We start from the raw sequence: 26,281 nt of genomic DNA on the forward strand, positions 1-26,281 counted from the left end.
CCATCCCTCTATTACACCCGTCCATAGCCTCAACTCTCGCGTCCACTCATCAGACCTTCTCTCCAACAAGTGCAACAGCACTAGCGAAACCTGCTTCACGCTTAGGCATGACAGACAGCTTCCCCTCATCGGGGTACCAATCAGCCGTGTGGGTAATGTCACTCTCTCCGTCCGCGTCCCTGTTGACGGCAACGGGAAAACCAAAGAGGCGGATGGTCCCGCCGCTTCCAACATGACTGTGAAACTCTGTGATCGTGTCGCCAGAGAATTCGATTTCGAAGGCTAGGTTCGAGACGACGACGAACTTCACGACGCGGGACAATCCCTTGACTTCGTCTGGGGCGTCGCTCTTGAGTTTGTAGGTAGAGCTGCCGCGGATGTCCCTGTTTCTTGAGTAAGCAACTGTCTAGGTAATATGTTGAGAGGGGATGGAGGGAAGGGATGTGCACATACCACCTTCCCGATTGGATGTCAATCGCGCGGAATTGATCGTCCCAAGACATGGTGATTGTAGTTTGGAGTTGATCTCCGTAGCTGATCATGGAGCTCTCCTCGCACCGGTCATCGTTGACACCTAGAGAGAGCCAACGCTCATACTGATCACCGCCTACATTCGTATGGTTGAAGCTATTCACATCAACGCTGTTTCCTGTGTTGAAGTCGAAAGACACTTCACTGCGCGACTTGTTGGCATCGCCCCGCTTCGTCAACCAATCCGTCACCTGCTCGGTGTAGTTCGCAGCAGAGTAGAATGGAACATGGTAGTCAGCACTGGGTGGTGCCACGGCTTTGTTGGCCGTGATCTGCTGTAGTATAGCGTCGGTATCCGAGGCACCAAGGGTGGTGACGGGCATGTTTAAGCTGGACCAGCTGTCAGCTCTTGGACCATTGTCATGAACACTATTTAGCTTACCCTGGGCGCGGCTGAGGATCAACAGCAGCTTGCATATGTTGTTTGTCCTGTAAGTACGGTCCTGCACTGGGGCCATAGGCATGCATTGTTGCCATGTCGGTTTCGTTTACCGCCATGTTATAGTTCGCCGTCATTGCATGGAGTTGTGGTTCATTCTGCACGCTCCAGGTAGAAAAGGTCTCATCGGAAACAGAGTAGTTGCTCTTGTACTTCTCCCATCGTGCTTTGGCCTTTCTTGTGGCATCATCCAAAGCATGTCTTGCTGCGTCTTGGTTCATGACTGCTGCGTGCAAGTTTTACATTTGGGCGGAACTTGGATTACCGCCCTAATTTTGCCAATCAGCATTTTTTCCTGCTATGTGGCCGATGGTATTGCTTACCAGATCAACGTGGTCCATGTACTTCAGGAGCGCACGGGAGAATGACTTTTTGTCAGACGGGTCGTAGAATAGGTTGTCGGTGTGCAATTGACTGTCGCAAATCTCGTACAGCCCCTGGTTGGTGTACTTTGGATCAATCAGATTGGGAGGTCCAGCAAGTGGTGCACGTTGAGGCCTAGTGCTGAAGAAGTAGGCAGCATTATTGCCGACATCATCCCCAAGTTGATTTCGGATGGCATCGCAGTAAGCAAGCCAGAATGACTTGTTGACATCGTCTGGAGACATTGTTGGAGGGTAGATTGAGAAAAGTTGAAGTAATGTTGTGTACAGTACAATATATGACGCAGTTCAGACTCGCTCTTGAGGATATTTTTGTGATATGACGGGGAAGATAGAGCTTTATATGGCAATGAGCCTCTTGGAATCAGTCGAACCAGGAGAGTACTGTCCTGTCAACACTTCGCCGAGTCACCATGACAGTGGACTATTTAGTGCGGATCCCTTCGCAGATCACGACAAAGAGTCAGCAAGCCAGCTGAAGACGCTGCCACGATGCCGTTTGTTGGCCCCATACCTGTGGGATGTGGAGAATCACGCTGCGCAAGTGCAACTGAGTAGCGAGTGTAAGACGTCAAATTCCGAGGCACTGATCAAGCAAGCTGAGCTTGATTCCATCATTGGTGTATAGCTCATACGACTGGTCGAATTGTAAACTTTAAACTTCGGGCGTTCGGTACATCTACGGAGCTCATTGGCGATGGCGCAGGGGGACTGGAATCGAGCCAAGCCTGAAGGAGGCAGTATATAGTATCTCTTGCTACAGGCGCATGTACCTGTATTTGCATATGATGTCATACCACGCATTGGGGAGCGATTCTGGGGGTGAATCGAGTCATGGCGAATGCGATGATGTCTGCAGATCTCTCTGATGTGAATAGAGAGGAAAAAGAAATCATAGGCGAAGTGGCAGCGCAGCTGCCGGCATGTTGTTCGGACTGGCCGGCACTAGTAAATCATTCCGATGTTCGTGTACCTAGGTAGTCTGCATCCGTATCCTTCTGACATGCCCGGCGGTCAATCGGTTCATAGCTGCGGCATTCTTTATTAGGAGAAAGTACAGCTAGATGAGTTTTGCAGTGCTTCAAGTCATACTGCTCATATCGCATACCTAGGTATAAACCTCTCAAAGAAGAAGACGGGAAGGTGACCAGGGTAGACGCGCAATCTGATCAGCGTGGGCCGGCAACCTGGCCAAGCTGAGAGATGCGCATTCATTGCACGATGTCACCTTCTGACAGAACGTGGCAGTCGGCTCTAGTCGATCTTTCTGCGGGTGAGGCGGAACCAGCCTGCTTGCTGCCGTGCGGATCATCCGCTGGTCGCAGGTGTGGATGTGATCAGCGGAGTGCGGGTACTAGCTCACCCACTAGTGCGTTAACAACCCCAAACACCTTCAGGGCTCCTTCTGTAAGCGACACCATTGTCCGAGAATGGACAACATTGGCTAAGAGCTTTCGGGTAAGTGCATTTCAGCACGTCACAATGCTGCAGACGAAGATCAATATTACCCCTCATCTAGTCGAGAACGTGGGCCGCATTCCTTCACTGCATACATCCTATGCAGTGTGATACCCTGGGATTCGGGGGTCAGGGGTTTGGGGAAGGACTCGGCCTTCGCATGACTGCGACCACTATTACTGGAGATCCCATAGGTAGTGTGTAAAATCCTTGTACCTGTTAATCCTAGCGATGAGTGCGCGGAGTTGAGAAGTGTATATCATTTTTTGATGTCATCCTCAGCACTGAGCTCACACCATTGCAGGCAGCTTCGACACAGTCACCGGTATTTATATATGACGTAGAGCTTGGATAGTGTTCATTCTTCGTATTGATCAGCGACCGTGATTTCGTATCTACATAGCGCTTCATATCATATCGACATCCCTGGGTATTATTTCCATCAAACCACCCTTCACTTTCAATTCCTCCCGAATGTTGTCCAATGCCAGCAGGTACCAACCCAGTCGAAGAAGATATTACATAGATGTGTGCGTGTCGTTGTCGTGATGATGCGTCTAGGCTTGCGCCGTTCTTTGTAGTTGTTGTTGTAATGCTAAGCCGCCATTTTGCTATGCAAGCTGAGTGAAAGAAGTACAGAACGAGGGTATAAGGGAAAGTCAAACGCTTGAACGCAGCAGAACGCCAGTGAAACCCATAAATACAAGAAACTCATTATGAGTAGTAGTGAAGGAAATAGCCACCAGGACTGTGAGAGCGCAGCTCGGAAGAATTGAAGATGATGTTCAGACGCTGACGGTTCGTCGGACGCCCACCTCGGGCTTCTTCGCGTAGCCGATGAGGAGTTTGAAGCTAGTGCCGCGCTTCTCGCACTCGTTGATGAGGCTTTGGTCGCGCCAGATACTGGTCTCAAGGAGGTTGCCGGAAGTAGCGGCGCCAGGCTGGCCGGCCTCAGGTAGGACGAGCGACTCGTAACAACGTGAGTACCACCATCGACCTACGCGCGCCACCATGTCGGTGATGCCGGTATCGTTCGATTCGGAGGACGAGGTGGCGTTGAGCAGATCGGAGAAGGATACTTCAGGCTTGGGTCCTTTTGGTGCAGGCATGTTGTTTGTCTTGCTAGAGGAGCTGGCTGTGCTGCCCTTCCTCTTCGTGATGTTCTGCTTCACGTCATCGAGGTTGGGTAGCTTGCCGGCAACCGGAACGCCAACAACGCAGCGATTGCACTCAACGAAACCCTTGCGCCCGATGCCAGCCATGACTTCGTCACTGATGTTGCGAAGCGAAATGCTTTCATCTGCGACTTGCATCCTCATCTTGAGCCCACGAACAGCGCGACGAGCACGGTTGCCCATATTGACTAGGTCCATGTCAAGGACTGAGAACTCAAGGTACCCACCAGGTCTAAGGACACGCTTGGCTTCAGACAGGATGAAGCGGTGCTCGGATGAGGGAAGTGCAGTGGGGAAGCGAAGTACGACGCAGGCGAAGAAGTGCATGGGAAACGGGAAGGCCTTGCCGAGAGAGGGGTGGTAGATGTGACGGTGGTTGCTGAGTGTCGACAATGGCTCAGAAGCGCCCTCGGTTGATGCAGTGGGTGATGGATCGGGGCCCATGTCGTAGACAGTCGCTTCAGGGTATGTGAGTGCGCAGTAGTAAGACCAGTCTTTGCCAAGACCATCGATGACAAGTACGCGGTCCTCGCTTGGGTCTTTCAATTCAAAGTGCACGGGGCTGAACAAGACGCGTCCGAACGAGAGCCACTTGCTTGTCATGAGAGCGCCAAAGCGGAGGTTTGCCATCGACAAGAGCCCGTCCGCCTGGCTTTCGGCAATGTCCATCATACGCGTGTCGCGGTAGTGGCTGGTGCTGGCACTGTCGCGATCTTTGCTAGACCTTGAGGCAATGGTAGCTTTGGATTGTCGAGCACTCTGCGACAACGAGGCTGGGAGACTGGAGCGAGTTGAACGCTTTGTAGCAGTCCCAGCTGATAGCTGAGGACTGGAGGGCAAGCTCAGTCTGCCAGTAACAGGATCAATGACGCTGATCTTGCGCTCGCCGTAGTCAGAGATGAACTCCGAGAAAGAGATCGACGAAGTAGGTGACTGTGTCGAGTGCAGAACAGCAAGTAGACGAGAGCGACGAAGATGAAGTGAAGGATTGGCAACCTCATCGTTGTCTGATCCTGACATGTTGCGTGGCGCTTTGGGTCTCAGAGGCATTGGCTCAAGTGATGGGTGACTGCGAAGGCTGTTGTTCTCTTCCTTCGTGCGAGAGGTGACAGGCGAGAGCACCTGGTCGATCAGGTCGTCATACTCGTTCCAGAGTTCATCATCTGAGAGCGGCGCGCTAGGACTCGGTACGACAGCGGTACCAGCAGCAGGTGCAAAACTCCAGATACCTGAGCTACTTGAGTAGGATACCTCAGAATCTTTACGAGGTGGGAACTTGAAGAACTCGCTTCGACGATTAGCCTCATCTTCCATAGGGCTGATGGTAGCGATAGCCGATCCGTGGGTCAGAGCGGTTAGACCATGCAGAACAGGATATGGCTCCACCGGACCAGCAGTTGCGACAACAGATCCAATGGAATCGAAAGATGTTCGTGGAGGAGCTACTGGACGAGGTTGGTTCGACACAAAAGGACGAGAGAACGAACGTGAAGACGGGCGAGGTGCCTGACGACGACTAGATATGACCTGAGGGATACGACCAACTTGCGCCAAGCGACTTGGTCGAGGGGGTGGGCTCGTAGGCGGCGGACCAGGCGATGGAAGATTCTGAGGAAGAACAAATTCTTCTTGTGCAGGTGCATCGTGAATTGGCTCTTGCTCGGGCTCGGGCATGTAAGAAGGGACTGCTACATCCAGCGGCGGCGCAGAGCCTTCGTCGCGCATCGGCGAAGGTTCATGAAACGGTGATGAGGGTCGAGAAAGGTCCGTAACAGGGGTCAGGTCACCAAGCGAGTAGCGCTCAGAGTTTTGGGAAACGGATCGAACGTTCGTATCGATACTCAACTTACTCTGTTGCTGTTCCGGTTGTTGTTGTGCTTCAGAGCGTAGAAAGACCTTGGGCGAAGCCGAGCGGGGTGCTACCAGGGTAGATGGCAACACTGGTTTAGGTGGGAGAAGCATGGACTGCATTCGCTCTTTCCTCCCCGGTTCGTCATCGGAGAGGGCGCTCTCAGTCCCCTCATCGACCTCCTGCATCAACTGCTCAATGTCGTCCAATTCAAGCCCGGACTGGTCCATCAACGCGTAGTGTGCGACAGAGCGAGAAACAGTTGCTTGGTTGGAAGGGCTGGCGGTAGGGACAGCTGGTGTTGGGGCGCGTGGTCCGGCATGGGCACGTTGGAAGAAGTTCCATCTTTTTGAAGGCTTCGGCGCCTCCTTCTCGGCCTTGCCTTTCTTGGACGACTTCAACCAAGAGCCCTCTTTGATATCAGCGGCTGTCTCGCTTATCGAGTTCTTGCGGATCTTCCCAGTGATCCGGCTGTTCGATCCTGACGGTGCATTAGGGCCCTGTGCGCTTTGTAGAGCTCGTGATGTCCGTTTCGAGGCCATGGAGGGTAGGAAAGATCTCTTGGTGTCGTCATCACTCTCGGAAGGTCTTCGCAATCCCATAGTCATCTTCTTCATCGGGGATCCATTGCGTGAACTGTCCGGCATAGCAGAAGGCAGCAATGTTGGTCGGTTCTTCTCAAGGGCTGACTGAGATGTGTTGCTCACTGTCTTGTTCAGTTCCAATCCATGACCAACTGAGACGTCTAGACTGCTGGTAGAGTGCATTGGTTCGGGGCTTCGAGACAGCTCCGAGCTAGTGCCGGTACCTCTGATGACGACAGGAGCGAGGCGATTGAGGAAGAAGTCGTCCATCTCGCCGCTGGTCGTGCTAGTCATGCTACTCTTGCGAGTTGAGGGGGTTTTATCCAGGCTCTCAGAAGTAGTCCCGGCGCTGGCGGATCGGCCAATGCTGTTTGTACTGACTGAGCTTCCACTTCGACCTCTCACTGCATATCTTCCATAGCCTTCGTGACCGGTGCCTGCAGCTGGCCCTCTTCTGTGAAGCTTGCTCTCAGATTTCGCTGTTGGGGTAGGCTCAGTCTTGGTACGACGCGTGAAGAACCCAAATCTAGAGGTTTTACTTGGGCTTGGAGCGGGCGCTGGTGCTGGTGCTGGTCCGGTGCTGGTCCGTCGTGGCTTTCGATCTTGCTGAACGTCGGGTGTCGGTCCACGAACTGGGGCTCTGGTAGCTGCTGGCAATGTTGAAGAAGGATTGGGCGAGGGATTTCGGGAAGAAGGTTTGGCTGGAATGCTAATTTTAGATCTTCCAGCAGTAAGTCCATTCCTAGATTCCGATGAAGCGGTTCTTTTGTGCTGAGATGGGAAGTTGAGCATATTGCTCTGGATGATTGGGGATGGGCCACGGAGCCCCGATAATTCTGGTGTACCATCTCTACTGGGTCTTGACGGCCGCCTTGATGTTGGCATTGACGCGGGCGCCTGATCGGCGAGATGAGCGAACTCCGGGGGCGCCTGCATGCGAGGTCGTTCTTCTGCTCTTGGAATCACATCAGACGTCCGAGGACTCTGTGGCAGAGTAGCGAGACCGTTAGGTGATTGGACGTCCCTATGTTTCGCGCCATCAGTAACAACGGTGGATGCTGCTGATGATGATGAGGTGGAAGACTCTCTGACGGTGGAGAGTGTGTGGGGATGACGAGTGCTGACTTCGTCCGGAGTCTTGTGTCGGGTGACTGGCGGTCTGCTCTGCAGAGGGCTCGCCTGCCGTGTTCGATTCGAGGCTCTCGATAGCGTTGTACCGGGAGAGTAAGACGACATCGACGTAGGAGTTGATGAGACACTGAAAGGTCCAGGGGAATCCGTGTAGCGAGACGAAGGTGTCGCTGAGAGTGCATACTGCGGTGTTGGGAGAGGAAGTATGTCTGTAGGGCCGATCTCATAGTCGTAGAGTGGGTTACTGTAGGAATCGACCTGAGCCTCTGAACGAGCGAAGATGTTGGATGATGGCGGTATCGAAATGCCCAGAACTGTCTCAGAGAAAGGATCCTTGTATCCTCCGGGTATTCCCTCCATTAATTGCCTATCATCTTGGGATGAAATTGAGCCGTCTCTTATCCGCGTAACCTGCCTGCCAGTTGCAGACCCAACACTTGTTTGTTTCCTTCTGAGCACATTCGAACGAGGACTCTCGATGGTTGAGGCAGAAGAGCCTGAGGCGAGCGAGGGTGTGCGTATGCTTGGAGGAACTTCAAGCTTTGGTAACCGGGAAGTCGATGTTTGTTGTGAGGGTTTCGAGTTTGCGATACTCGGGTGTTGAGGGAACATAGGCGTAGACCGGCTGGTCTTCCTTTGACGCGAGCTAAGTGATTGTGCGGGACCTTGTTGACTCGTTGAGACTTTGGCGTTCACTTCTTCGTCCTTTGAAGGCCTCCTCTTTTGCAGTTTAGATTGGCCTGGGGTGGGTAGTTGTGAGGTGGTTGTGGTAGGGGTGACAGATCGTTGAGGCAACCGAGTAGTTGGCGCCCGGTCCTCTGTCCTCCTTGGGGGAGGGTAGTGTGACTTATAGGAAGCCATTTCGGGTAACCTTGTGTAGCCCGGGTAGATGTGCAACGGAACCCTGTGTACGCCGAGAGATTCATGAAAGCATGTGCTTATCCACCTATGAGACCCTTGAGATCGAAGGCTTTGACGTGGGGTAACCTGACAGTCGAAGGTTTGGGACCGTCAGCAGTTTCAGCTCGGGAAGCCGTGATGTACGAGCGGCTGATGGCGGGAAGGCTAGAGTAACGGGACGGGGGTGGCGATTCGGAAATATTACAAAGACGTGAGTTTGCAAGTCCATGAATATAAGTCATCCAGCCACAAGGTACATGCAGTCCTACGTCCCCGTGCAGAGTTACGGTGAGTTGTTGCGACTCTTTCTCGTGTGCCACATCTATCGGCGGGACCGAGATCGTAGGGTGTGGCGCAGCGGCAAAGCCCGAGACGGGGCTGTGCAGGGATTCGCAGTTGGGACCAGGAAAATCGACAACGATGCGTACAAGGAGCAACGAGACGACGAGTGATATTATACTCGTGCTTTCAACGGCAACTCGCGCGTCCCGTCTATTCCTCCCTCAGGGTCGACTGTCCAAGCGCGGGGCTTGCACCCTAAGTCGCCTCAGTGGGGCTTTCGCGGGTGAGCCGTGTCGAGAACGGAGGACCAGTCCAGATGCTCAAACGAGGTAGGCCTGGCTGATGCGATAGTGTAGTGTTTCTGGCAGGCTCAACGTCGCAATCTGTTGGTTAGGAGCGATTCGACGCTTGTTGCGGTTGCGGGGTGCGTAGGCTTGCATATGTATAACGTCGCGACGGACGCATCACGACGCGTAGACTTGTTCGCAAAGAACCGGCGCCGGCGGCCTTGCGAAGTTGGGCTTGTCCGGCACGGAGACATGGTGGGCTATTACGGGCGCTTGCGCTTGGATAGGCGGGTGGAGGCCTCTGGCTTGATGAAAGAAGGCAGCCAGTTGAGTTGCTGGATGGCCATGGTGGGTGACGATTCGTAGACAGACCTTGTGCGGCGCCAGCCAAGCGGAATGCCCAATTGGCTGTCAGGTTACCCCTACTCGTCGTTTACCCACCAACTTGATGCCGTTTCAGATACTCAGCAACCCTTACCAGAAGCCTCGTGTTTGCTATCAATTTTTCACGCTCGTCTCGTGACAGGGCTGGCATCCTGAGAAGCTGAGGCTGCAAGCTTAGCGAGAGGCCTATATGTGCGCCCGTCAAGTCGCGACGATACTCGTTTGCAAAACTGCGCTTCCAGCTGCAATAGTATGCCTCCAACTATCCTCAGCTGTTCCAAAGCACGCGATGATCAGCCATCGAATACTCTATCGCACTCGAAAAGGACCGATACAGGCACTCGGAGCTCGCATGCACCTGTCTTGAACAGGACAGAGCGCACATTCGTTGAGAAGCCTTTTACCGTCGAGGGTTGTCTGACTGTTCAATCAGGACCCGCAGGGCAACAGGCGGCTTGCCCATGCAGAAGAGTCATATGCTGCTCTGAGCGATTTTCGCGAATGCACGTCCAACGGTTCCTGCAACTCTTGTTGCTATTCTCGTGACCACTTTCATGCATTGGCGAAAAATCCTGCAGATGCGCTTCTGGGGTTGTGGCATTATGCCGTCCAGCCGGAAGGCCCGTTTCTGGCAAGCTGAGATGTGGCTAAGTGCATCAACTCGGCTCTTAGTTTGAGGCTGAGCAGCCGATCGCCCTCGCCACTTTGACAACGCATCAAAAGCCTCGTAGGTCGCGAGCCATCAAGATCATTACAACTTGACCTTTCTCTACGATGGCGAAGATATCCTCTTCTGCTAATCGCAACGGTCTCGTCCACGATTCGGGGGCAGGGCCGCTTTCTGTCGGCCCTGTCCCACTGCCCAGGTCGGGCTTAATCCCACTACACCTGGTGATCCCTGTTCTGCACGCTCATTCGCACGCCATCAATGTGAGAAATGTGAGAAAAACGGGTAGCCACCGCACTTGACGGTCATGTGACGACGCCTTACTGAATAGAGAAGAGTCTGGTGAAGGACGACTGCCAATGAGATATGGAATCCGGCTCTCAACGCTGACACTTGCAGCGGCTACAAGCAGGGGGTTCATAGGCCTCATCCGCGCAAACCACTTACCCATCCATGATTGCGACACGAAGCTTGACCGATGTGATTTTCCGATGATCCTAATCAGCAAAGATGTTGGTATCCTGTTCGCCTTCACTGAAGGGTTGTCGTAGTGTTGTTGGTGGACCCAAAGAGATATTGCATACCTCAACACATACGTCAGCGCCGTCGAGTCTAGAACATCTGGCCAAAACCGATTCAGTGCCAGACATAGTTTGACGTTACTAGTTTCTGATGTCGCAATGCCTGACTTCTAGGTCCGTCCTAGTCACTTTGGCTGCTGGTTGCGATCCAAACACCAGCTCTTGATAGCCGCCGACTGATCAAAGACATGACATATCTTGGTGACAATCTGCGTTTGTAAGGCAGTGACCACTGCGGGTCCATCAGCCATGGTGACCCCGTCCAGGTTCATGCTCTGGCCGCACCCGTTAGTTAAATCGAGCAGAGAAGGTAAGGGAGGGCGGCACGGCGCGGTCACTTCAACCTCTGCGAATCATCTGGCGTAGGTGCTGTATAGCCCTGTGAGCTGTGGTGGAGCTCGGCCCGCTGCGGTACCAATCTTGAGCAAGTCGTTGCGAAGTGACCGTGCGAGAGTGATGATGATTGTCTAGTGCGAAACTTAAAGATACTGGACCGGGCTGGTCGTTGAGCCGTTCGGAGACACTTGTGAGACCAAAGGGCAGTCGGCGAGTGTGACTCTTAGTATTAACGCCTCGCAACGCTGCTAGTCGCCGTTCATCGGGCGTGTATCCTTTTGAAGTGTGTTGTGCGAAGTGAGGAGGCCGATCACACGGGTGAGTCCACACGGTTCGTTCGTATGCCCTATATCATCCTCAGAAAAGCCTCCGATGCCGGCGTTGACTCATTGCGTATCTTTTGTGTCTCTTGATCACGGAAAGTCTCTTGGAGAGCTGGAACTCCGGGATGTGACGGGGACTTCCTTGGTCGTAATGTGAGCGATCGTAGGCACTGAGATAACGGCCAAGGATATGTCCTGTAGTACCATTCTCTGGTATGCGCGTGATGCGTCTCATGGGCATTTGTTTCTTGGGTCTCTTTTCTTTTTTCTAGAGTACGACATCTGTAGCACACATGATAAGGGTGGCTGACATGTCCTGACACTTGGTTGGTCAATTTGAGAGCACGTCACGTGATCGCGCGCCAAATCAACCAACATCGCTGGAGGACGCGTCGATGCAACCACATCTCAACTGTCAACATGTCGAAACAGCAGAAGGTTACTCAATACCAGGAGCGCGTTTATACAGCCCTTCAGATGATCCCAGAGGGTCGCGTCACGACGTATGCAGCCATCTCAAAGGCTTTAAACAGCTCTCCTCGCGCGGTGGGTGGTGCGCTGCGCGTCAACCCGTTCTGTCCAGAGGTACCATGCCATCGGTGTATCGCCAGTACTGGTGTACGTTTGTCATTATCTGTGTGTGAGTTGCAGTACTGATTGAACAGTTCGTTGGCGGATACAAGGGTGACTGGGAGAAAGCACCCAGTGGCCAGAACCAGGATTCGAAGCTGCAGCTGCTGAATGAAGAAGGGGTCTCGTTCGATGCAGATGGATTCTTGGCCGATAAGACATTGCTGTGGGATGATTTTGACGTGGAAAAGTTGAAGTAATTGTGATGGAAGCGTGGAGAGTCGCGTTCGCGAGGCTGAGGCAAGTGGGGGCGGGGCGATCAATCAGAAAGTTTTGGTGCAGCCAACACGTCGGGAAGGAATGCACTGGTAGCAGGTGCTGTTATATCAAAGCTTGCGCACAACCTTGGAAGTCGTCTTCTGCGCACTACACTACAATTGCTTAGCAATCGTCAGACGCAATTGCGCAAATTTGCCACTTGAACATCGGTTACCTGCGCATACCTGAGTTTACAACAACACCACTTTCTAGATTACCGCTGCATCAACTCCTCAATACTACACCTGATCATCAGTATGCCGCCGAAGAAATTCTTGAAGCCGAAGCCAAAGGGCAAGGTGAAGCCGCCGGAGCCGGAGACAGAGAACGACTTCCTCGAAGCTGCGGACGAATTCGAACAAGCGGCAGGGAAATGGCGCGCGGGCGATGCTGCGAAGGCCGTTCGCTTCTTCAATCGAGCGGTAGACGCGTATAATGAGGGGTTGAAGCGCCATCCTCAGTCGTTCGATCTTGCATACAACAAGTGAGCAGTCGTCCTTTCTGCTCATTCGCGCAATGCTAACAATACTAGAGCGAACCTGCAATACACTATATCAGAAGATGAGCGCATCATTTCACATTTCGGAAACAGAACTGCGCTACTAGAGGAGACTTTGATGTCGCATCGCTACGCCATCTCACTAAACCCCACAAATACCGACATTCTTTTCAACGCTGCGCAAGTACTTACCTCATTAGCAGAGGCCGGTTTAGAAGCCAGCTCACCGGCAGCCGGAAAGCAAGACGCGAGACCATTGCTTGAGGAGGCGTTTGATATCCTCACAAAATGCTTAGAGAGCCAGCAGCAAGAGTACTCTCAGATGCAGGCCGAGATTGCCAAGATTGAGGCCTCAGGGGAGTACAAGGAGGCCTGGGAGGGTGAGCGTCAGCAGCCAGCGGAGACTCAAGAACAAGACATGGAGACCGAATCAGGGGCTTCTGAAACACCAGGGGACTGGGCTACTGTTGAAGAGCCGCTGACACCAACAAGCATCTTGGAAACTTGCACAGCACAGCTCAGTACCTTAACGACATTACTAGGTCTGTACAACCCCGCTACAGATCTATCAAGTATAGAGAAGAAAGCACAGGACGGAATAGATACAGCTACAAACAAGATCCCAACACTCATAGACCTCATCGAGAAATCGCCCGCTCCGAAAGCCGACGATGAGCCCAAAGCAGGCCCAACACTGTCCATATCCGCGCCAGAAGAAGCAACCACCACACCCAAAGACGATGCAATACTTGCGGCTGCCAATTTCCAAGCTAGCGTGGCGGAAATGCAATACCGTAGCGGCAGAACAACATCGACAGAGTACGCAGGGACTATGGAGCAGATATTCAGCAGTCTAGTACAAACTGCGACGCAGAACGCGAGTCCCGATCTCGCAGCTATCAACGTACAGTCCGCATATGCCGACGCGCTCATGGACCTTGCTTCAGCACTAGCAGATGGCACCCAATATACACCATCAGAACCCACATTCAGCACAGACGTCGACATCCAGTGGACAGCTCTTACGCAGACCCAAAATTTGCTCACCAAACTATCCGGCGCACCCTACACCTCCATTCTGTCCCCTTCACGACTAGCCGACGTCTTCATAGCAAGGGGTGATACTGATCTCTTCCGCTTCCGTATCTCGCTCTTCGAGGGCGCGAAGCCTGCTTGGGCGAAGAGTGGGCCGACTTTGGTTTCCAATGCGGGTGTCTTCTACCGAGGAGGAAGGAGCTATGCGGAGAAAGCTGGTGTGCTCGGAGTGCGGAGCACGGCGGATGCTAAGGCGGTTGTAGCTGAGATATTGAAGGCGGTGGCGAGTGGTTCGGAGATGACGAAGGATACCTGGAAAGGGAGGACTGCGGATGTACCGAGGGTTTTGGAGCAGATGGTTGATGAGGGCATCGTGGGGCGCGAGAACGTCGATGGGTTGATGAATTGGATCTAGGATTTACAGCAACGTGCTTCAATGTCAGAATCCCGAGGAAGACTAGTTTCAAGCTTGTCGGTGAGCTCACTCGCGGTGAAAGTCTTTATTGCGTTCAATTGAAGGTAATGCTGAAAAAAAGCGTTTGACGGGACGATCTACGCCCTGTGGGACACACTGTACACTACAATCATCGGCTCCGCCTTCCAGATAAGGTCGTTCCTTCGTCTGTTGTTCTACGTTTCTCATATGCCACCCTCGGTGCCTGTCTGGCTGCTGGTACGCCTGGCTTCAAGCCATTCGCCATGGCTTCTAAAAAGCCAATGTTTGACTTCCTTCCCTTCGCGCCTGAGCCTTCAGCCTTTCCATTTTGTTCGCTTTGGAGAGCTACCAGAGCATCAGCCTGACCAGATTTTGATCTACGCAGCTCTGTCTTCCGAGGAACTCCCGGAGCCAGAAGTTCAAATGCTGAAACACGCCGTACTATCTTTTCTCGACTTGGTCGACGTGGAACTTGGTTATCTGGTGTTTTGCTCGACTGGTCAACCCGTTGATCTTTTCTTGTGTCAAGCTTTCTGATGTTGGCGGTAGCCGGTATTTGTGCGATATATTTGTCATGTTCTTCTCCACTGTTGAGGAAGTGGCTTGGTCTGTCGCGATCTTGCTTAAGCACTGTCTCGGAAGACATCGCATCTTCTACATTCAGGGTACGGTCTTCAAGGTTGTCCTGATCTCTGCGTTCGGGAATCTGCGCCTGCAGTTGATGAACTTTATCCTCCAAATTCTCACATGCAGCCTTTATTTCAGTCAATTCTCCATCGCGACCAGACAGCTCATACTGCAAGTTCTCGATAGCTGTCTCCGCTGTCTGGAGGTCCTTCTCTTTTTGTTTCAACACCTCGTCATGCTTTTGTTTTAAATCTTCGACATGATCCGCAACTTTACGCTTCGTTGCATTCACATACCGTTCATGCCGAGTTCGAGTCTTCCTGGCTTCATGTCTTTCTGTCCTGAGCTCTTCCGTCAACTGTTTCGTCTTTGCAGCAGCATCTACCATCATTCTGAGCTCTGATTGAGGTACCAATGTTCTTTTGCAACAGTCGCCAAAGATCGAAGGGTATGCGTCATGGGATGTGATGCCATGAAGAAGCTCAACAGCCTTGGGTCGGCGTTTCGGGTCTGCTGAAAGCATAAGGCTGATCTCGTATTCCAGGTAGTGTTCTCTCCGGGAAAAATGGGTGTCATCAGTTTCTAGCCACGTTGATAGATGGCTGACATTCGCATGATATGCCGGATTTGCTCCTCGATGCGCTCTCAAGACATGTAGCGAGCCTCTCCTGTTCAAAGTGAGAATTTCAAGAAGCACACAACCTAGGGAGAACATATCCGCTGCTCGTCCATTCGGTTTCCATTCCGCTACCCTGTCAATGTTTTTAGTGTTTGACTAAACTGGAAGCAAGATATCAAGACTCACTCCGGAGCGAAGTAACGTGGCGTGCCGCGTTCATTGTCCGTCGCACTCTGCGAAAGTAACGTAAAGTCTGTGGCGCTGCCAAAATCGCTTAGCCATAGCCGACCTGGCGAAAGAAGTATGTTTGATGGCTTCAGATCTTTGTGCCTGATTCTCTGTTCGTGTAAATACGTGATAGCCGATACTAGACAGCCCATCTTGCAGTAAACGACTGATGCCCAATTGCCTTTCTCGCCTTGTGGGAAGTCATAGTTGAGAGCGTCTAATCGTGCGTCGACATCAGTACCCAGGGCTTTGCGTAGCTTCTCTGAGGTATTTCTCTCTGTTACAGCTTTAGACCATGCCTCAACGTCTTCGAAGAACGTGTGCAAGTCACATACAGCTACCGGATACATTAGAATGCCCAAATGCCTTCCCTGGGTATACGTTCCAATCAGTTGAACGATGTGTACGTGAGAAAGTCGCTGGAGTATTTCGACCTCTTTTCTCTCAACTCTTCCGATACGGCGCTTGAAGAGTGTTCTTTTGTGGGCAACTTTGTAGCCCTGAATACTGGTCTCATACACGTCGCCCATGGCCCCTCGACCGAGAAATCGACCTGGCGATGTTATCGTTAGGCTTGCTGTTACGATAAATGCCCGAAACGTGTACCTACCTTGCACGATAGGAAGAGTTTCTTCATCGCCAAAATCGACATGAGATCCTCTACCAGTTTGAGACCAATCCTCAATATCGATATGATCTCTGCTAGAAGAAGTGGCATCCTCGACAAGGGTTTCGTCCGCCTGGAGAGAAGTCGACATATTGCCCCGGCCTTGAGTCTCTCCCGCCTCAGTGCGTATATCAGGCACGCTGCCCATGGCTCGCAAACGGGGCCGCAGGATGCGACGGCGAAGCGATGTATGCGGAGAGAAATTCAGTTCCGGGTAGCATCGATGTGTTGCTGTAATGAATGATGAGGGAAGCAGATGTGAATCGCGGCTGAGGTGAGCTGCGCCTTCAGCGAGGCGCTGTAAGAAGACTGCATATGCACATGAAGGCACAGCAGCCAATCGCACTCAGTGCATATATGTGGCCCCCAAAAGCTGAGGCGGTGCCCTCAGCGAACCTGTGCATGCTCAGGAGATGATACGAGGTTCAATTGGCATTCACGCATAGAGTTGTTGGGGTCGCAACGTCATAGCCTATATTTCCTAGGGCAGATGACTGCGCATGCATGCTATGGTCTTCTTCACACCGTAGCGCATCCTCATATCTTACAACGATATTTTCTCCTTCTCTCGTCTACCCTTACAGCCACGAGATTTTGTATATGAAGTACATGAACATACCCAAAGTGGGCTTTGCTCATCTCTGTCCAGCTAGCCTCCGCTCCTGGACCTCAGACAAAGCCCGGCTACCGCTCAGGAAAGCAACAACTCCTACAACGGCAGCAGCCGGCAAAGTCTGGAAGAGGTTCCAGCTGGTGTAGTACAGGAAGAAAATGCCCTCCATCGCCAGTATGGATCCATAAAACAGCCCGTGCGACACGGGTGCGTTGCCCAGCGCCTTGCTCAGGTGGTTGGCATTCGCGCCAAGTGTAGCCCATACACCGAGAAGGATCGGCAGCGCAGCAGCAACAGCAGCCGCGAACACAATCGTTATGATCTTAGGTGGAGACTTAGCATCCTCTTTGAAGATGTGGTGGATCTCAGACTCGGCGGCGTAGCGGACGGGCGGCTCGGGGACGCTGAGAGGGACGCTGGGGTCGCGGGTGACGGCGAGGTCGAACGCTTTGCTCTTGTATGGCGCGGAAGAGCCGAATGATCCAATGACGATCGATGCGACGATTGGTTTCTCGGATGTCAGGAATTGGTGGGGTAGGTCCTTGTGAGACTGGATGTGTTAGCTATGCTGGCAGCCATTGCAACGCTTCACGTACCAAATCAACCTTTCCCTTTCCGCTGTCCTTTACATTGAACACAAAAGACTCTTCCAAGCCCGTCGTTGGTTCGGTCAGAGTAAGGAATGCCTGATGAGGTCGCTTCGCGGTGCTTCCATCGAGGGTTGTGAGGACAAGCTTCAATGTATCCGTTGCGCCCAACGATACAGATTTGCCCAGCGGTGTCGAAGGACTCAATCTAGATGCTCATTAGTCTTGCCATAATTGCACATAATGCAAGTTTGAGCTCACTTGTCCTTTGAACCTCCGCCAACACCAGCACCTTTGCTGGTAATAGTCACGGTGGCATCCTCAAAGCTCCATGAGGAAGCTGCGGAGACAATAGCCGCGCCTGAAAGTAAAAGGGAAGAAACGAAGCCTTGAAGAACCCTCATCGTTGCTGATTCGGAAAGAGTGAACGCGGAGCTGTCAATGTTGCGCCGACACAGACGTAAGCGTGTCCTTTGCCAAGACTTCGACCGGCATGTTCCGGCGCTAGTTGCCCATGCCTTCCCTCGTCAACTCAACTCACACGCGCGGAGAGCGACGTCATGTATCATTCCCGAGGCCATATGGGGCCGCAGTCAATAAGTATAGTCACAATGATAAAGACCCTTCGATAATTGCGTCTCTCTGCAAGACTCACACATATAGACAGCCATACTAACGGACCTTTCTCCTGCGCAACAGCATCCTCCACCTCCGCTTGGTCTTTGGAACCTCATCTTCTGGATTCTCTGAAACCTCTGGATCCTCTATTTCCTCTGGATCATTCAGATCCGCTACCCACAGCACATGAAGTATCAATCTTACCCAATCTCTTTCATCCTTCGGAAACATCTCCATCCATTCATCTTCCACAGCCACCAAGCAAGACGCATCCCCAGCTTTATGCTTTCCGTGCGTTGCATGACGATACATCACCAGAAACCGAACCCCCCGCGTCGAAACCAGCGTCCTAAAGATAGCGAATCCCAAATCCGGTACTCGAAGGTGGTAGTTATTGAATGCAAACGGATCCACCATCACATTACTTCTCAGAACCCGATAAGGATCATAACCTAACTCTCCCAACCTAACAACAGACGCTTTCCTCAAATCCTGTATCCTCTTCTCAATCACATCCGTCGTAACAGCATCTCCAATCCTCCTCTTAAAATCCAATTTCTGCTGCAGCTCATCCAGTCCGCGTGGCGGATACACAGCAGCATACTCCGGCTCCCCATATATATGATATCGAGCAGTGCTATAGTCGGTTTGCCAACACCTAGCTATGGCTTCTGAGATATCGTGCTTGTCACTCTCGCTGACGTTGTCGGTATAGTATTCCGGTTGCTGCCACCATTCTGTTCGGCAGAGTGGGCATCGCCGCGAAGAGCCGGATGAGGTGTCGAGGCTCATCTGGTGGACACAGGCTGAGCCGAGGATGTGGTTGCAGCCGGGGAGGTTTATGATGGCGAGGGCCTTATCGAGCATTTGGAGGGCGAGGTTCTCGCTGCCGTAGGGGAGCTGGCAGATGGCGCATGTGTCCTGTTCTGAGAATAGGTTCGGTTGCTTGGTGGAGGTGTGGTTTGCGAGGAATTGTGAGTAGGTTCGGGGTGTGGAGCACTTCGTGCAGCAGGGGTTGTTCTCTGCTGAAGTGGCGGACATGGCTATCTCGGAAAGGGGCGGCTTTGGTGAGAAACGCGAGATGTCGTGGTGAGAAGAAGGATAAGTATTTCAGCAACTATATGAAGCGCACTCCATGGAAGAGCCAGTGTTAAGTGTTATCTAATTCATGGTTTGTGCCTGCTACGCTTGATCCTATGGAAGTGAAGTGTTGAATGTGATTTCGATGTGGTGAATGACATAAATTCTAACTCCTGAAATATTCATTGGGTATGTTATGTCGTTTTATGTTACAAAAGGTCGCATCCGTGGCTAATACCACAGCCTCGTAGCGCGTGAAGCGCAGGTGTTCGTGTAGTGACAGATTGCTCGTGAAGATCTGATCCCATATTCCCCGGATCTTACTCCTACAACACGCAGTATATATACAACGAGGGTGTATCGTTTAGAGTGTGACGTGCATCTGCATGCACTCCTCTTCTGTCAATCCTTGTCGCCAAAGGAGTGCTCGCGGTGTCGTCTTTTCAAACTGTCGTCGAGTTCCCATGATTTCGAGTGTTTATTTTCCGACAGTCTTGTCCTTCAACTCCTTCGTCTTCTCAGCGACCATATCAGTCACACCCTTGGCCTCCTCTCCCACTCCCCTCGCCTTCTTGGCCATTCTGTCCTTCCAGGCCTTGTCTTCCTCATCTCGCATCTCCAACTCCCTGAGCCACCTATCCCTCTTGTCCATGCGCTCCTTCTGCGCAACTTGTTTCTCGTACTCCTTTCGCTTCACGCGATCCTTTTGCCAGTACATATTTCCAGCTACCAGGACGGCGATTGTGAAGGCTTGGGCATATAGACGTCGGCGGAAGTACATGTTGGTCGCCTTGTGGTCGCCTTTCCGCATCGAGCGGGTTGCGCCGATGATGGCCCAGACGGTCAGGCCGCAGCCGAGGGGAACGAGGGGCTCTTCGCGGAAGCGGCGCCATATCTTGTCGAGGGTGTTCTCATTGTAGAAGTCGCTGGATGACGTAGTTAGTAGAAGTATCTTATTTAATCCTCAAGATTGGCTAGAAGGGTGATTGAGTCTACATACGCATTCTCGTCGAAAGAAGAGGGCAGCGGCGCGCTGTTTGGTGGTCCGAAAGACATGGTGGGTAGTATGCAGATGCAGATGCGGAGGCGGAGGCGGCGGAGGTGTCGCGTGGGTAGAAGTATACAATGACAGGGTCGTTACATGAACCCGCAGATTGAGAAGATAGCGCTAGCTCTGACTGCGCAGATGGAAGCTATACAGAAGCCCTGGAAGCGCTATTACAGGTATAGAGTGAGTTGTGTATGGCTTCAAGATGCGGAGCAATCGATTATCTCACCACTTCGGCCATCGGCCCTTCCTGATGTTCCAGGCCCGATGCGCGCGAGTGGTGCCTACAACTACATGACCAGAGCTGCGCGAACCACGACAGCCCGGGTCAAGCATCTCTATCCACTCCAAACCACCACGTCGCCTTCAATGAGAGACGAGGCGACAGGCAAACTCCCCTCGCTGCGCCATGAACGATGAGGCCGAGTCGTCTCGAGCTACTCAGCGCCATGACAACACGGCGGCATCCCACCCGACCGATCTAGAGGATGCGCTGGCCCGCTTTGAAGAGGCGGAAGAGCGAGAGAAGCAGAAGCAGGTCAAGCAGCGGAAATTGGATGCGAAGAGGAAGCGCATACAGATGCTGGGCGAGCTGTTGCGCGAATTGGACATGATCGTCTACCTGGAACTCATTACACTCTACCACCTGGAGTACGCTTACCGTTCACATGCTGCTGCTTTGCGCTAATCGTTCCTGTAGCTGCTCGTTCTTCTGGCTCCTGTTCAAGGCACTTACACATGCCTTCCTGCTGACGCCCATCCCCGATACCGCGACCGTCACCCGCCCACCAGACGAACCGAGGCCCTTCCTCCCGCTGCTCCTGATATCGTTTGGAGTAAATTTCCTCTTACATCTTACATATCCCGCGCCATCGGCTAGCGAAGATACCCGAGGCTATCTACATGGCGGCTTGATGATAGACTTTATCGGGCAGCAGGGGCCCACGAGCAAGTGGAAGCTTGGGGCGCTCGACATATGCATCCTGTTCCTGCAGCTTGTCATGGTTTCGGTACACGTCAAGAGGCGGGAGCTGAAGAAGAAACTGGCCAAACTGTCAGCTGGTGGGGGTGCGCCAAACACCACTACCACCCGAGCCACGTCAGACTCGGCACCAACAGCGACGGCAGCGGCAACGAATGATAACGCGAACCGAGATCAGGATGCCGATGATGAGGAACGAGGTGTGTTACACCGAACCGATACGCTGTCAGACTTTGGCATGGATCCCGAAAACGAAGAAGACGCCCTACTACCATCATCCTCCGAATCTGGCCATGCCGACGCTATGGAGCTTCTTAGTTCGGGTCAGTGTGTCATTGGCGACTTCACCCTCATCGACACCCTCCTGCAAGAGAACCGAGATTACGCGGCTTACCGATTGACGCGCACCGAGAGCGGCAACAACGACATGCCGGAAACGCTACGGCGGCTCAATACCTTGCGAACTCGTTTCGGCGTGGGTGGCGGGTGAACGCAAGTAAGACGTTATCTTATCATCGCCTTGCTCCGATGCACGTGTTCCAACCAGCTCCGCGGTGACACTGCTGTGACATGCCATGCACGTTGTCCCAATGACTTATTGCATGCAGCACACAAAGCCACCGCGTACGCCTAACTCATGCACGTTCGGCTCGGGTGCCCCCACGCGTTCGTTTCCCGTTGTAAGACGGCTGAGATGGCTTTGTTGCAAGCATTGGTGGCGCCGTGCTTGGACTACCCCAGTAACATTATGCGACGTGCAGTTGTGTGATCGCTTAGTTGTGGCGGTACATCGAGCAGATCACGATGGTCTTTGTATGCATGAACGGGCCTGGGGCACTTCGGTTAAGGGGCACATGCGGTGGAAATACCACTGCATTACGATCCCACACCAGCTGCGCATGATGCCAATGTCGCTTGAGATTCCGGACAATTACTCTATGCCGCTCCTCATATCATGGTACTCTATTGGAGAGCGATATCTACCTGGCCTTAAGCGATGGAAGAGACGTGGGTTATAGCAAGCCGGGATTGTTGGTCAGAGCTAGACTATTCCAAGATGTTTGCCAAATGGCACCCACAATACTGCAAAGATTGCCAATACAGTCAGCACTGGTACTGCAGCGTTTTGCCAGTCACCGGGAAACTTGATCAGCCAATAGATCCAGAAGCCGAATGCGGCAAGTAATGGCACGAGGTGATAGACTGCCATGAAAGCGAAGGAGATTGCGTGATCAGCCTCTAGTCCCCAAGCAACAGCGATGGCATCGTCGGACTGTATGTCGAACTCGCTTTTCTTTTTGGGAATACAGCCTAGTCTGTATGAGCGGCATGGTAGACTCACACAATCGTGCCATGGGTTGAGCCATGGCCATTTGCAGTTCATGTCGCAGGCTTTGAGGCAGACTGCGAATGTTTTGGGTGATATCATGGGGTTTGTACCTGGTCCTGGGTCGTATTCGTAGTCGTCTTTAACGCTAGGGTAGTCGGGGAGGTCGTCGCCTTGGGACAAGACTCGCCCGGCGTCGAACTTTTCGAGTTTGACGAAGCGGCAGAATCGAAAGCGAAATGGTGAAATGAGTCTCTTGATCCAATGTCGATGTTTCTTGTATCGTGTTTTGAGCTCGCGGAAGAAAGCGGGATCGTTCAGCAGAGCTGTACTGATCTGCTCGACTTCTAGAGACCATCGCGATCCTTGCACTCCGAAAAGGACGCGCAATGATGGGTCTGGGACTACGATCGACGGATTGGTGACTGGCTGACCTGCAATCTGCGGTGTGGAGTTGCTATTATTGATCGCGGAAAGGTTGGTGCTGGTTCCACCTGCAGCTGCTGAGTTAGTCCCTGTTGTGGACGTCGCAGGAGGGTTTGTCGGAGTATAGCGTTGGCTAGCTGTCGATGAATGGGAAGGGCTTGCTGCTGTACCAGCAGCCGCCTTACTCCAGGTCATTGGGAGATTCAAGCACCATTGGCTAGTTTGTGGCTCCGGGACACAATCGACAGACTGTGGGGAAGTTGCACTAGACGTCTTTTCTGGGCGCTCGAGGTGACAGCAAAAGCATTGTTTGGGATGGTCTGGCAACGAAGGCATGGCGTACCGAATGATGTTCGATTCGAGCGAAGACAATGTCTCATATAATTGAACTCCGCCGAACTGTATGATTTAGAGATCTTTCTAGGATTGTTATAGATGACAAGAAACGTACCTTCCAATGGAGACGGCATTCTCCATACGCAATCTCAGGTACGCGAGGAGCTAAGGGCCACCAGTCCCATTCCGCCATTGTGTGATCCTCAAGGAAAGCCTTGGTTTTATTGGATAATGATGTATCGTTCCTCTCCGACAAGTCGATCGCGCGTTTTGGTACACTTGAAAGAAGTTGCCGCAATGGGTCGCGACAGACCAGGAGTGCGAGGTCTCTATTGAGATTATCGTAGGGTGCAGGACATTTGAGGTCGTCTCCTTCTCTGGACAGCAATTCCAGGAGGAAGCTCGTATCTGTTTCCGTGCCGCATTTTTCGTCCTTCTCAGATGCTAAGTTAGCGTCGACGATCTCCAGACGCAGTGCGATAGCAGAAGCGATGGGCTGCCATGTGGTGATTAGCTGTTCGTCAATGCTATCTTCTATACTGCTATCCACCTTGCGATCGAGAGGCGCGTGAGCATTGCTGTGTAGCAAATCGGAGAAATCGTCGACAAAGCGATCTATTCCCAGAACACGAAAGGCGTACAGGTACAATTCAAGTAGCGGTCGGTCATGATTGAGCATCTCAAAGCAGTCGCTCTCGATGGCGGACTCCATTGATCGTGCATGCGCATCAGTTCGCGGGTCCGGCTTCTGAGATTCGTTGATTCCTCCTTCTACATTCATATCGTCCTGCTGCACGATTGTCGGCTTTCTCGACCACCTTTTCGCCGATACGAAGTTTTGCAAGTCCGCCCGGAGCAGCCTAAATGCTGCACTCTGAATCAGAAACTCGCGGATGTTCGTGAGCTCTTCAAAGACAGTTTCATCCACGTTTGTTTCCTCGTATTCATCTTCGTCCGACGAGTCCTGATCATCAGGCCTAGAGAGAGTTACTTCTCTTTCTTCTAGTTCGTCCAACTCTGGCGCTTTGCCTAGCTGATATCTCTCCAATATGGCTTCTGAGATCTCTCGTGCCTTTAACGCCACCAAACGAGCAGCAAGAAAATCCAAGCGATCCTGTGCCTCGTCTTTGAGTCTATCAGCAAACGCTTTCAGCAGCCGCCTGAAAGTGTTCGCAAATCTCCGAGGTCCAACGATACCATGAATGGCGGTTGTGTAGAGTGGTTGGAGATTGTCATCGTCTCGAAATATTGAAAGCAACTCTCGAGTTGCTGTCGCAATTTGCACTGCAGAATATCCGCTACCCTTTGATAGATCAGTAGCGGAAGATGCGAGAGACGAAATGGAAAACACGGAGCCTTCGTTTGATGATGTTACTGACACATTGTCATCATAATCAGGATTTGTGGGGTACTCAGAATCCAATGAGCTCATATCTTGTACGGCTTCCGACGTGCCAAGCCAATATTCGATTTCTGAATCTGAGAATACATCCTCAATAATGTCCGCCGTGAAGTTATCTGGCCCTGGCGACGAAGTTGAAGGCCAATGAACAATTTCGCCTGGGACTGGGCGAGATGCTTTTGAGAGTGGCGGCGACCGTTCTTCAATTGATACGGTGCTCGGTATACCAGTTGGATATGTTACCGATGTAGTCGTACGAGGAGTTGTGTTATGGAGTATTTCCGCTGAAACGAAGGGTTTGCGAGAGCGATGGCGTAGGCTGCGTTCTATCGCTTTGAGGAGGCTACAAACTTCCACATATCCAGCAGGAATTTCTACGCGAACCAGCTTGTTATCCTCCTCGGTCGTGCTGTAAATCGCGCCGTCGGACCTTTGGTACAAATATCTGTGACACACGATGTCAAACCAGTTACTAGTCAGTCTTATTTACGGTCAACTTACCTAGCTACGTCTTGAGCCAGACCATGGCCCACGTCACATAGCTGTTCATGATTGCGGTGAACTTCGTACAGATTATGACAGTGCTCACACTTCCGAACATGCATTTCGAAATGGTAGCATGCCCAGCTTTCCGCCGTAGTGACTGGGCGCGAGAAGCTGTCTACAGGGTCTTCATAGAAACCAACAACTCGGCCATGACTGCTTGAACTTGCATGAACAGCAGGCTGCATAGTTGTGCGTATCAACTGCTACATCGAACAGAATACTTCACTGCACTGCGTTTTCGTTACTGCGCTGGTAAAACTGTCCGTCGCGAGAATTCCTTAAACAAAATAGCATACGACGCCCGAGAGCCACCAGTCATGCAATCGACTTTTGCTGTGCGAAAATTTGGTAAGGTTAGGTAGAGGATGAGAGAACGTGCCCACAGTAACTCTCTGTACTGTATTGCCAGACGTTAAGCTACACCAAATTCTCCCACCTCATGCACGCCATCTACTCAAACCACTGGCCATTACTGGCTGGATAGTAATCTTGGTAAGGCACCGCCCGCTCTGGGGGAGCCTCGACGATAGGTGCGCATGCAAACCCTGCACTATACCGCGCGCCTGACTCACCTGCATGCATCAGATCATCTCCGCATTTACCCAAATCAACCCCATAGCAAATGTAACGTCAACATGCGCCCATCTCCCCAGCATCGCACACCGATGACGGCAGCGCCGGGCGCCAGTTTGCCAAACGCCCCATACCGCCCGACGTCAGCCGTCCTACCAGTGGCGACGAAGAGTCGTGTGTCTCGCCAATCTCCGTTTTGAGGGGCGAGATTGGGGCCTCCATTCGACGCTCAGCGTTGTGTGCTGTCCAATATCGAGGTTCCGTCTTACGGCAGATTTAAGCGGTCGTGCCGACATGCACAGCATGCGAGATCTTACGGGTAGCCAGTGCCGCTCTGCTGCAGAACCAGGTGTCTGCTGCAAGACTTACATTGCTTGCGCAAACGTGGCGTGAGTGCTCTCCCGCGCAGGGGGGAGGGGCTGCGTGTGATGGTA

At 52.4% G+C, this 26,281-nt stretch overlaps 8 protein-coding genes across 8 annotated transcripts; 3 read left to right on the forward strand and 5 right to left on the reverse strand.

Annotated features, from left to right (window-relative positions):
- Positions 1-49: 49 nt before the first annotated feature.
- Positions 50-1,191, reverse strand: J4E90_006633 (uncharacterized protein; the record flags this gene model as incomplete). The annotated part of the gene is made up of 3 exons (XM_051436178.1): positions 50-383; positions 454-861; positions 914-1,191. The coding sequence occupies 3 exons, from the start codon at positions 1,189-1,191 to the stop codon at positions 50-52; spliced, it is 1,020 nt and encodes a 339-aa protein (XP_051289972.1).
- A 2,405-nt stretch (positions 1,192-3,596) lies between these two features.
- Positions 3,597-6,602, reverse strand: J4E90_006634 (uncharacterized protein; the record flags this gene model as incomplete). Its single annotated transcript, XM_051436179.1, has 1 exon — positions 3,597-6,602. The coding sequence occupies one exon, from the start codon at positions 6,600-6,602 to the stop codon at positions 3,597-3,599; it is 3,006 nt and encodes a 1,001-aa protein (XP_051289973.1).
- Positions 6,603-11,730: 5,128 nt separating this feature from the next.
- J4E90_006635 (uncharacterized protein) lies at positions 11,731-12,140 on the forward strand (the record flags this gene model as incomplete). The annotated part of the gene is made up of 2 exons (XM_051436180.1): positions 11,731-11,928; positions 11,976-12,140. 2 exons carry the CDS (start codon positions 11,731-11,733, stop codon positions 12,138-12,140), a joined length of 363 nt encoding a protein of 120 aa, XP_051289974.1.
- Positions 12,141-12,455: 315 nt separating this feature from the next.
- On the forward strand, positions 12,456-14,147 carry J4E90_006636 (uncharacterized protein; the record flags this gene model as incomplete). The annotated part of the gene is made up of 2 exons (XM_051436181.1): positions 12,456-12,682; positions 12,731-14,147. The coding sequence occupies 2 exons, from the start codon at positions 12,456-12,458 to the stop codon at positions 14,145-14,147; spliced, it is 1,644 nt and encodes a 547-aa protein (XP_051289975.1).
- A 2,797-nt stretch (positions 14,148-16,944) lies between these two features.
- Positions 16,945-19,168, reverse strand: J4E90_006637 (uncharacterized protein; the record flags this gene model as incomplete). Its single annotated transcript, XM_051436182.1, has 4 exons — positions 16,945-17,472; positions 17,519-17,717; positions 17,771-17,944; positions 18,606-19,168. The coding sequence occupies 4 exons, from the start codon at positions 19,166-19,168 to the stop codon at positions 16,945-16,947; spliced, it is 1,464 nt and encodes a 487-aa protein (XP_051289976.1).
- Positions 19,169-19,685: 517 nt separating this feature from the next.
- Positions 19,686-20,263, reverse strand: RCF1 (Respiratory supercomplex factor 1, mitochondrial; the record flags this gene model as incomplete). Its single annotated transcript, XM_051436183.1, has 2 exons — positions 19,686-20,133; positions 20,208-20,263. 2 exons carry the CDS (start codon positions 20,261-20,263, stop codon positions 19,686-19,688), a joined length of 504 nt encoding a protein of 167 aa, XP_051289977.1.
- A 401-nt stretch (positions 20,264-20,664) lies between these two features.
- J4E90_006639 (uncharacterized protein) lies at positions 20,665-21,727 on the forward strand (the record flags this gene model as incomplete). Its single annotated transcript, XM_051436184.1, has 2 exons — positions 20,665-20,906; positions 20,956-21,727. The coding sequence occupies 2 exons, from the start codon at positions 20,665-20,667 to the stop codon at positions 21,725-21,727; spliced, it is 1,014 nt and encodes a 337-aa protein (XP_051289978.1).
- A 552-nt stretch (positions 21,728-22,279) lies between these two features.
- J4E90_006640 (uncharacterized protein) lies at positions 22,280-24,758 on the reverse strand (the record flags this gene model as incomplete). The annotated part of the gene is made up of 4 exons (XM_051436185.1): positions 22,280-22,531; positions 22,580-23,021; positions 23,334-23,389; positions 23,442-24,758. The coding sequence occupies 4 exons, from the start codon at positions 24,756-24,758 to the stop codon at positions 22,280-22,282; spliced, it is 2,067 nt and encodes a 688-aa protein (XP_051289979.1).
- Positions 24,759-26,281: the final 1,523 nt, after the last annotated feature.

This window comes from Alternaria incomplexa (genome assembly GCF_024043165.1).
Source record: "Alternaria incomplexa strain BMP 0042 chromosome Unknown scaffold_9, whole genome shotgun sequence".
Classification (NCBI taxonomy): domain Eukaryota; kingdom Fungi; phylum Ascomycota; class Dothideomycetes; order Pleosporales; family Pleosporaceae; genus Alternaria; species Alternaria incomplexa.